Below are 10,372 nucleotides of genomic sequence, written 5' to 3'. Positions count from 1 at the left end.
TTCGAAATATGCTGCTTTCAATCAGTCTAGTTCTTAAATATGCTGCTTTCAATCAGTCTATTTCTATTTAATGAAACAAAATTATTGCGTTGGCTTTTTCATGAGGCATTTCCAGAGAAATTACTTATTCATGCTAAGACATGATAAAACAGAGTGGCCTAAGCAATGTCCAATGTGTGTGATCTGATGTTCGTCAACGTTATGAGTAAGAATAACTAGGAAGAACGGCCCGTATAGGTAAAGTCCCTGCGGAGACGCGCTTCTCTGTGTTTAGTAGTGTCAGAAATTTTATAAGCAATAGAGATCTAAATAAGTATGGAAACATTTCACTTTTATTAGAAAAAAATAACAAAACAATGGTGGCACATTCCATAAATTCATATAAGTTATAACCCTGTCAGTACAGTGTAAGAAATGAAAAAGGAAAAAAATTCAGTGCTAAAAAGGACCTAGACATTCCAGGCTAGTGTGAAAATAGCCGTTTGTTTTACAATCATACACGTCAATATGAAATGCTAATGCTAAACACCGCCGTTGCGTAGTAGTTCAAATCATGGTTGACCAATGTAATTGTACCTTTCCTGCAAGCAATCAAGCATAGCAAATCCAGAGAATGTAGATTTTGGCAACACCATCATCCATTAAACAACTAAAAATAGTAAGATTATCAAGTGATCTGGTTATGACGCTCAGGTCCGAAATGAACTGCTCTTGAGATGAAAAATAGAGAATAGTAAAGCAAAGTGTAACCCATTACACATTTTTTAAAGAGAATATATGCTTCATTTAATAATTATAATTTGCATGAGTACACGCTACAGGATGTAGGTTTTACAAAGAAATGTACCTAATGACCAATAGAACTAATTTGAGTAAGTGATGGCAAGCAAAATGAACCTCTACTAACTTCTTGATTGCTAATGCAAATTTTAATACAACAATAGAAGTGCCAATTTGGCACTTGTACATCACAAAAGGAGGCACATTTTAGCAAATCATACACTAATCACAATTCTTTCATTTCGTTAAGATATATGTTGCAAGTCATAAAATTACTAAATTAGATCCATCAAAAGGTTGAGCAAGGAGTATATAATGTGATAAGACATGCATATCCAAAATTATGTGTAGCTGAATTAGTCCTGACTTTAGAATATACATATCACCTGCATTGACATCGACAATGAGCATACAGAATGCAGTATGAAAAATGATGGAAATAAAAACTAAAGATAGCTGCAGGGGTGACCTCAATGGCAGATGACTAACTTGGAAGGAAAATTTGTAGAGCATTGGAAAACAACCTGCATATTCAAAATTATGTGTAGCTTGGTTTCAAAATAGACATGTCACCTAGATTGACACGGACAATGAGGATATCCAGTATGAAAATAAGGGGAATAAAAACTAAAGGCAGTTGCAGGTTTGACCTCAATTGGCGAATGACTGAACTGGAAGGAAAATTTGCAGAGCATCGAGAAACCTCTATAGCTGCATACATCAACTGTTATGCTCGAAGCAAAAGATGGATTTATACCTTATGGACCAGCAATCTCAGGGGGGTTTGCCACAGCACGAGAATCACGGCTGTTCACTAACACGTGAAGTCAATCAAACTGGATTTTGTTTTCTAGTATCTTGACGTTTGTAAATATACAGATTCACATTGCTCAGGGCCTATTCTCTGTAATGAAACGAAAATCGGAAGTTAGAAGCAGAACATCAGGTAATAAATCAGGCAAACCAATTAGCATGATGTAACAATCCTAGTTGATGCCAGCCACCTATCCAAATCATATATGCATTGGAGGCGCATGCAAACACATATAGCTGCATTTGAAATTGATGTTAAATCAGAACTCAAACTGCACTAATTTGTAATGGAAGAAGAAACTGTACATACGAATAAACACACATATAGTGTTAGTTCAGTTATATTAGATTGAGAAAAATGGAGCAGCAGAGGTTTATGCACATATACAGTAAACAGCTCGGGTTTAACACAAAGAGCCCTAATCTTTCGCAGCTGCAACCCCAAGCATGTTTGCAGATGATATATATGTTCATCATAATAAAGATCTGGGCACGTATGCATGTCGAAGACATACGGCATAATGGTATGTTCACTATCACTTATAACACTGATCATTCTTAATACATCAGCTTATCCTAGAACTGCAAATTCACATTTGTCTTTCTAGCTGTTACGCACCCTCTCATCTTTATATGAATCAAATTAGGCTTCATATCCACAGCAGTTTACATTCAGTAGCAATAAGTACAACCATATAATACAAACTCTAGTTTCAGTCTATTAGATATGAACCAAAGCCCTCTTGATTAGTATTGCTTCCAGTCTGACAAAATAGCTATTGTAGGTTTGGCATCTGTGACATATAGCAGCATGTGTACCTGCATACCCCTCGAATCCCAAGTTATGAACAGAGCATGGCAAAGGAAGCATGCAGGAGTAGATCCCTTTTACTTAAAATCTATCCTTGCAAAACCTGTCCGCCCTACTGTATTAGAGTACTCAGCACCTTATTGGTGATGTAGACCAAACATAATCAAAGCAGTGGTCTACCTATTAGAGCATGAGAGCAACTAAGGGGTTTACCTATTAGGTCTATTTTGACCCTGTTTAGTTAGAGATCCTGCATCTAAATTCACCTAATTCGGTACAACCTCGGCTAGTTGAATCAGTTAAGCATACAATGCAATTGAGCTCTCAGATCACTTACATCGCATCTCAGACAACCTTAGGACTGTATAAACAAATACAGATAATACAATAGTTAAGACTTAAGAGGAGGGCTAACTGGGGAGTGGCAGAGAGGCCATGTCTCATGGACCTAGAGGAGAAATCACCTGCAAGCTGGGAGACAATGGATGGTGCGGAGGATCCACGGTGACGCCACCAAAGCCATAGCAATTTCCATGTTCGAAACCCAAGATTAGGAATCAAATCGGCTTGGGGAAAAATTACAGAGGGGGAGAGAGATGGCTTACCAGAGTAGCCACGACGACCGGCGACGGAGGAAGTGCAAGCGTTAGAAAGCAGAAGGGGAAACTGACAGGGACACGAAGCAACCCGGTTTCCATGGAAATAGGCCTGAATGGAGGACGGCGGCCCTGCTGGCTGCGGCCCGAATCAACCTCTAGGCCACGACGCTCCTCCGCCGCCGTACCTCCGCTGCGCCACCATGGTCCTCCAGCCTCCGCACACGCTCCTGCGGTCTTCCGTCCGCCAGCGCCGGCGCCCGGCGCTAAAGACGAAGGTGAGGAGGCAACGGCTGCAAGGGAGGGAGTCTGGGGTGAAACAGCGGAGGCGATTCAGGGGGTGTTTGATACTAAACTTGAGCAGAGTCACGTCGGATATTCGGATGCTAATTAGAAGGATTAAACATGAGCTAATTACAAAACTAATTGAACAGATGGAGTCTAATTCGCGAGATGAATCTATTAAAGCTAATTAATCCATCATTAGCAATGGTTACGGTAGCACCACATTGTCAAATCATGGACTAATTAGGCTTAATAGATTCGTCTCGCGAATTAGACTCCATCTGTGCAATTAATTTTGTAATTAGACTATATTTAATACCCCTAACTATTGTCCAAACATCCGATATAACAGGTGCTAAAGTTTAGCACGGTGTTCCCAAACACCCCCTTAGGCAAGGGGCTGAAGTTTAGCCCTATCTAGACGGCCATTTGGCCCGCGGCTCGTGGGCTGGCTCATGGCACGGCATTTTGGTTCGGTCATGGCACGATGGCCTTGTAGGTCGGGCTGGGCCAACCTACACCACGGGCCGAGCCTAGGCCGCTACCTCAACCTGTGGGTTGGCCCGGCATGGCCTGTCCCATTTGGCCCGTGAGCCATAAACAGGCGGCACGGCCTGCCAGGCCTACCTCAGCCCGGCCGAAACCTCGGATAAATGGCTGGCCATAACCTAATCCTGCACGCCTCCGCTCCTGCTGCTTGGAGCCGCCTCCCTGATCTCCCCGCACTACCTCCGTCTCCGCGCCTCCCCTACCTCCGCCGTCTCCCCCTACTGGCTTGCCCCCGACGACCTTCGCATCTCCCCTACCTCCGTCGCCTCCCTCTGCCAGCCTGCCCCTAGCGGCCCAATCGGCCAGCCCCTCGCTCGTCGCGGCCTCCGCCGCCTCTCCCTGCCCCCGACGGCCCGGCCGGCCTGTCGCTCACACGTCGCGGCCTCCGTGCCTTCCCCTGCCATCGGAGCTGAGCCCCTCCGCCACCACCTCCCCGGCCAGGACCGTGGCCCTCCACGGCCGCGGCGGTGGGAAAAGAGGGGCCAGGACCGTGGCCCTCCACGACCGCGGCGGTGGGAAAAGAGGGGCCGGAGCCGTGCGCCTCCGCCGCCGCCTCCCCGGCCGGTCCCTTGGCCCTCCACCGCCACCTCTCCGGCCGGGACCGTGGCCCTCCACGGCCGCGGCAGTAGGGAAAAGAGGGGCCGGGACCGTGGCCCTCCACGGCCGCGGCGGTGGGAAAAGAGGGGTAGGAGCCGTGCCCCTCCACCGCCGCCTCCCCAGCCGGTCCCTTGGCCCTCCGCCGCCGCCTCCCTGACCGGGACCGTGGCCCTCCACTGCCGCGGCAGCGGGGAAAAGAGGAGCCGGAGCCGTGCTGCAGGCCGGCATGGGCACGACGAGCCTATTAAGGCCCATCGGGCCAGCGGGTCGGCACGGCCTGCCTAAGAAGGCATCAGGTTGGACCTGGGCTGCTCCTTCGGCATGTGGGGCGGCCGGCCCTGGCACGATTACTATGCGAGCCTAAACAGGCCGAACCTAATCGGGCTCGTGCTAGGTCGGGTCGGGCCGCCCGTTTGGCCATCTATAGCCCTGTCACATCGGATGTTCGGATGCTAATTAGAAGTACTTAATATGAGCTAATTATAAAACTAATTGCAGAACCCCTAGGCTAATTCGCGAGACGAATCTATTAAGCCTAATTAATCCATCATTAGCAAATGGTTACTGTAGCACCATATTATCAAATCATGGAGTAATTAGACTTAATAGATTCGTCTCGCGAATTAGCCTAGGGGTTGTGCAATTAGTTTTATAATTAGACTATGTTTAATACTCCTAATTAACATCTAAAGATTCGATGTGATTTAGCTTCCATCTCCCAAACACCCCATTAGACGACGCACAGCCTCAGTCCGTCTAAGCGGTGGGCTTTGACGGATTTAGTTCTTGTTGTGGGTTTCAATGGACCTAGGCCTGGTATCAGCATGTGCATATAGCAGGTCGGGTCAAATTCGCTGTGCACCCTAACAATTGTTAGTGATATCAGGGCCGAAGGTCGGGAAACCTGAAGGGAAAGGATCATATGGTGACGGGGGATCCGGTGATAGGGAAGATTATTAGATTTAGTCCTACGTCGAAAATTGATGGTGGGAGAGCACAACATATAAGTGGGAGCAGCCCTAATGCATAAGGCTAGACTTTTAGGTTGAGTTAAACCCGAAGCCTTATTATCGTGGGCTGGATGGACCTGGGCCGTGTGGCGCCGGACGGGTCGGGCTGAAATCAAAACAGGATACAATTTTACGGTCCGTCCAGGGAAACCCTCCCGATGGTCGTCCCTCCGAGCGATTCCCACCCTCCGATCGCTCCCTCCGCTCTCTTCTCCACCCTCCGTTTTTCGTATCCCCCGTCCTCCTCCACCCTCCCCCACGTTCTTTTTTTCTCAGCCGCCGCCGCCGCCTCTCCTCCTCCCTCCGCCCGTGCGTCGTGTCCCCAAGACAACAGAGCGTGGCGGCGGCGGTAGAAGCAGCACACGTTGGTCGCGGCGGTAGAAGCAGCACACGTTGGTCGCGGCGGTAGAAGCAGCACACGTTGGTCGCGGCGGTGGTGCGTCCCTCCACGGCGTGTCCCTCCCCCGCTGCCGGCGCCGTCACATCCCTATCTCCATCGTTCCGCTCCAATTGCTAGCGCTGCTGCCCCGGACCAGACGCCATCGCCTGCATCGTTCGCCGTCTGCCCGATTTGCCATAGTAGCTGCCCTCCTCCCCGTCCATCTGCAACCATGGATCTCTATGTGCGGCGGCAGCTCCAATTGGCGGGAGTGGCGATGGCCCGAAGATGACCCAGCGGCGGCATCTCCTTTATGCGACAGCAGCACCCCTCTGCACCGGCGACCTCGCCTGGAGCAGCCGGCCGGTGATGACGTCAGGTCCAGGGGAAAGCCGTGGAGAGACCCCGACCAGGTCTGTGGCATCGCGGCGGCAGTTGTGCTTGGCGCTTGAGGTTCCCTACCAATCCCAATCTGTGCCTAATCTTGAGGTGAGTATTCGTTCAAATCCACGCATCCCCTTCAGGGTTGGCATTCGTTCTTTATGTTTTGGTCCTCCAAATTTCGGATTGATCCATGGACAAGGAACGGGAAGTTCCAGTTGTTTCTTTGGTGTGAATGTAGATTCCATTGATATGAGTGATTTACTTATCTTGCTATTAGATTAGCCCAAAATTTCCCCAATATCCACACTACATTGTTTCCCCAACGCCTGCCTGCCATCCGTCCTGTGATTGCCACATGTGATGCTGGAGATTTTTGCAATTAGGTTCCTGCTTCACTCTGCATCACTGGCCAGATGTTTTTGTTGTGTTGTGAATCACTGTTTTGACAGATCATTTATATGGTGGCATAGTATATACTAAAAAACAATGCTCATCATTCTGGTTACCACATATTTTTGGCAACGAGCTCTCTTTCTCTGAACAGAACCTAATCTATCTCATTCTGTTTATTTCATCAAATTCAGTTACTGATGGGTTTGCTTGGAGTAGAGAATTATTCTGACAGATTTCAATGTATCATGAAACCTTTGTAAATTTTCATATCATCTACTGTTAGTTCATTTCATGAGAATTATTCTGACAGATTTCAGGTGTTGGGCAAATAAAAGGGATATGCCTAGCACTATCACATCAAATTCTGCTACACATTCGACACCAAGCAATATTTTGAAGCAGTGCTACCAAATGTATCAGAATTCACAACTGTAGCTGTTCTTACTTTTGTGGTATCATTATCCTGTGGCATGCAAATTAAGGATTAGGCTGAATTTCCTTTCTTTTCGATCTCCAACTTTTGGACCCTCCTTTACATTTTTGAAATTTTACTTATTCCTTTAGGTTTTATTATTCAAGGATGGGTGCAAGCTTCTTCACTAACAAGGTTGTGTTTGATTCACTGGCACAAATGGAAATCTTAATATTATAACAGAAATAGCAAAACTTGTTCCTGCAGTGTGATACAGTGTGAAGGTACTTTGCCACGTTCCTCCTTTTATGTAAGATGGATATTAGCATGAAAAGGTATGGCTGTTGACATGAGCTCTGATATTTAGAGGTAATGTCACATTGTAAGATTTATTATCAGGTGATTTCATCATTTATTTTAAGTAATAGGAGAAGAATTATGCTTTACTTTCTAATAGATCCATCTACTGAAGGGTCAAATTCTAATTGAGTGATATAAGTTTGAGAGAGATTTTTCAAGTTCATCACAAGTGTCACTATTTTTAGCCAATGAAACTATTTTTATTGGTTCAAATATTCATGCATGTTACGTTTACTTACAAGAAATGAAATTCCCAACGGTACTGCATTCACAAATAGTGGATTTAACAAGCTAATTGCTGTAGGATGCATTCTGTTTTCTTTAGAAATTATGATTCTTCTTGATAATACCATTTGTATATATCATTCTATTATTAATGGCAGAACCATTGATATGCTTTACTAAATCTCGTAATTTGCCGGCTTTGGTTTGTTCAGGAATAAAACAGCACTTTGCGTATTTTCCTGAATGTCTCCAGTGGCTTCAAGTTGATGGAGATGCAAGGAGATCTGGCCATAGGTCATAGCTGCTTCCATTTACACAAGGTAATATTTTTAATATCTTTGATGGATGATTATGTTACGCGGAAGGCACAAGGAAGGACTAAACATGAACTAATCTTTCTTCTTTCTTATAATGTTTTTTGTTCTTATGGCAATGGCTGATACCTAATCATGCAACAGTTGTACACTCACCTACATTGCATATAGTATTCTTGTGCTTACATTAACAATCCTTGAAAATTGGGTTGCCTTATTACATGTTACCAAAAGTGAATGATCTCTTAGAAAAGTGTGACAAAACTTAGGATGATTGGAAACTAAATGTGAAAACTAAATTATAAGGTTTTGCTGTTGTATATCCCATGGATTGATGTTTAAAGTACCTCCTTTTCTTCTACAGGACAGGGCATGCTGGAAGTAATGGCCTTCATGGTTATCCCTTCAGTGGCTTCATTCGGTTATGGAATACATTGTGAGTTTCTATTTCTGCTTCATTCTCTTCCAGTTCCTGAGTCCATAATTGGTTAACATAATTATCTGCAGATTGTAAATTTGAGTGTCTTTCCTTTTTAATAGTTACTGCCTAGCTTCTAGAAACAAATGTTAATAAAAGGATGAATAATTGGATAGAATTTCCATGCAGTGGGGACTAGACAGTGGTGTTTGTTCAAATGTAACGTATTAGAATTAAAGTTGTAGCTCCACTTTTTATACACGTTAAATACATGAGCATATATTTTTTAATTGCAAAGCAAAACAATAATGTGTATGCTCATTCCCCCTCCCTTCCATTTGCATGGCTAGATGCAGGCACCATTAACCATTTTGCTGTCGGCTGCATTCCCTCTCCCTCAACTGAGACATCTCCTGGGTCTCCATTCAGTGAAATTGCTTGGACAAAGGTGCATGCATACCATCAAAAGTTTAATAGGTACACTGTGCTTGTCTCCTCATTCTGAAATCTTGAGATCTTCAAAAACCACAGAAGTCATTCACCAGTTTTTTAAAAAAACAAAATTCAGTAAGCTGTATTTAGTAGTAAATTGTACTGGATTACAAAAGTCCGATAGATCAAATACAAAGAATGCCATATCACTGTGAATGAATTTGTCCTTGGTTTGCTCTTGGATACGAGACAGCTACTATTGCATCACAGCTGTGTTAAGGTTGTTGAGTTTCTTATGAGTAGTAGCTTTCTAAAGGGTATGGTTGATGGTTATGGCTGTATATTGTCCTGTGATGACTTTGAATATGCTATGCTTTTTCTTAATCAATTGACATTTTTTGTTTTTTATTTTTGTTTCATGAAGTTTTCAGAAAGCAGATGTGTCCCCCTAGAGGGTGTGGGCATCTGGCAGCTGAGCATTATTGTGATTGAGATGTTTCACGGGGGCTGAAGGCTAAAAATAGGCTCCAGAAAAGAAAAAAAAAACTTAGAAAGTTAGGTCCATAGGTGATTCTGTAGGAGGATTTTGTTACTTGCATACTTTAATACATCAATTCTAGAAGTATCTCTCCTGTTACTTAGGTTGCCTAAGTACTTTTAAGTATTAGTGTGTAATCTCTATTCCTATTTATTGGTAATTGACATATTAGACAGTTTTAATTTCTTCATGTAATCTGGGTATATGGAATCTGACTGGTTGATGTTAAACAGTTTTTTTTGTGTGTTTCTCTATATCTAATTAGTATATTTAGCTAAGGCATGCCCAGTATTTTAGATAAAGAGGTATGTATGACTATGTTTTTTACAATATCGGGCACTTTGAATTTATGTGTATCTATTTTAGTTTCATTATTTATCCCAATTCCCTGAGCCGACACTATCTACAACTATTTCCATAGCATGGCTCTTAAGTTTGTGAGATGAATCAATGTGTCCAAGTGTCTTTAGTTCACAATTAATCCAGATCAAATACAGTCAGCTAATTATTTAAACAGAACATGTGATTCTTTTACTTGATATAAATGGTAATATTTTTTTTCCAGGTCTGTTCCTACTCTTCGTGTCCAGGACCAAGATGGGACCCTGTGTCTCCTCAAATTTGGTGATGTCCTAACCAAAAGAATAAGAGAAAGGATACATGATGATAGTAGAATGAAAATAGGATCAACCTCTTTTCCTGCATACAAGAAATATATTTTTTTTCCTGAATTTTTCCTTTGGTCGATAATATGTGCGGCTAAAGCCGTTTGATTATTAATTCAGATCAAATACAGTCACCTAATTATTTGTTTTTCCTTAATCTGCATCTTTTAGAACTTTATTTGCAATTCTTAAATGTATGGTCCAGCATGATAATATTCCCTTCGGCACTTGATGAGCTTTTTTGATATTGGTTTTGAGATGTTATGTACTTCGTATACTTTTCACGTGAATAAACTGGGTTTATATTTTTATTACCTGTAGCAATGCACGAGCATCTAAGTAGATCTCCAAAACTTACACCGTTGTATCTCTAACTATATGCACGCGCACGCCAACGACACCCAAGCCGGG

General features: G+C 43.6%; 1 protein-coding gene and 2 long non-coding RNA genes across 10 annotated transcripts; 1 reads left to right on the top strand and 2 right to left on the bottom strand.

Annotated features, from left to right (window-relative positions):
* Positions 1-342: 342 nt before the first annotated feature.
* Positions 343-3,309, bottom strand: LOC105914058. Its single transcript, XR_001163571.2, has 2 exons — positions 2,869-3,309; positions 343-1,684 (listed from the first exon to the last, which is right to left on the bottom strand). It is a non-coding gene; the product is annotated as an uncharacterized LOC105914058 (long non-coding RNA).
* An 894-nt stretch (positions 3,310-4,203) lies between these two features.
* LOC101761863 (CASP-like protein 4A2) lies at positions 4,204-4,686 on the bottom strand. Its single transcript, XM_004963646.1, has one exon. The coding sequence runs from the start codon at positions 4,684-4,686 to the stop codon at positions 4,204-4,206; it is 483 nt and encodes a 160-aa protein (XP_004963703.1).
* A 997-nt stretch (positions 4,687-5,683) lies between these two features.
* LOC101785751 lies at positions 5,684-10,154 on the top strand. 8 transcript variants are annotated; one of them, XR_002677040.1, is made up of 6 exons: positions 5,684-6,309; positions 6,908-7,010; positions 7,162-7,914; positions 8,273-8,344; positions 8,677-8,803; positions 9,862-10,154. It is a non-coding gene; the product is annotated as an uncharacterized LOC101785751 (long non-coding RNA). The 8 variants fall into 8 exon arrangements; XR_001163712.3 differs by having other exon boundaries at positions 6,908-7,914; XR_001163713.3 differs by having other exon boundaries at positions 5,684-7,010.
* Positions 10,155-10,372: the final 218 nt, after the last annotated feature.

Source organism: Setaria italica, chromosome III (assembly GCF_000263155.2).
Source record: "Setaria italica strain Yugu1 chromosome III, Setaria_italica_v2.0, whole genome shotgun sequence".
Classification (NCBI taxonomy): Eukaryota; Viridiplantae; Streptophyta; class Magnoliopsida; order Poales; family Poaceae; genus Setaria; species Setaria italica.
This window is presented reverse-complemented; position numbering and strand designations above follow the sequence as displayed.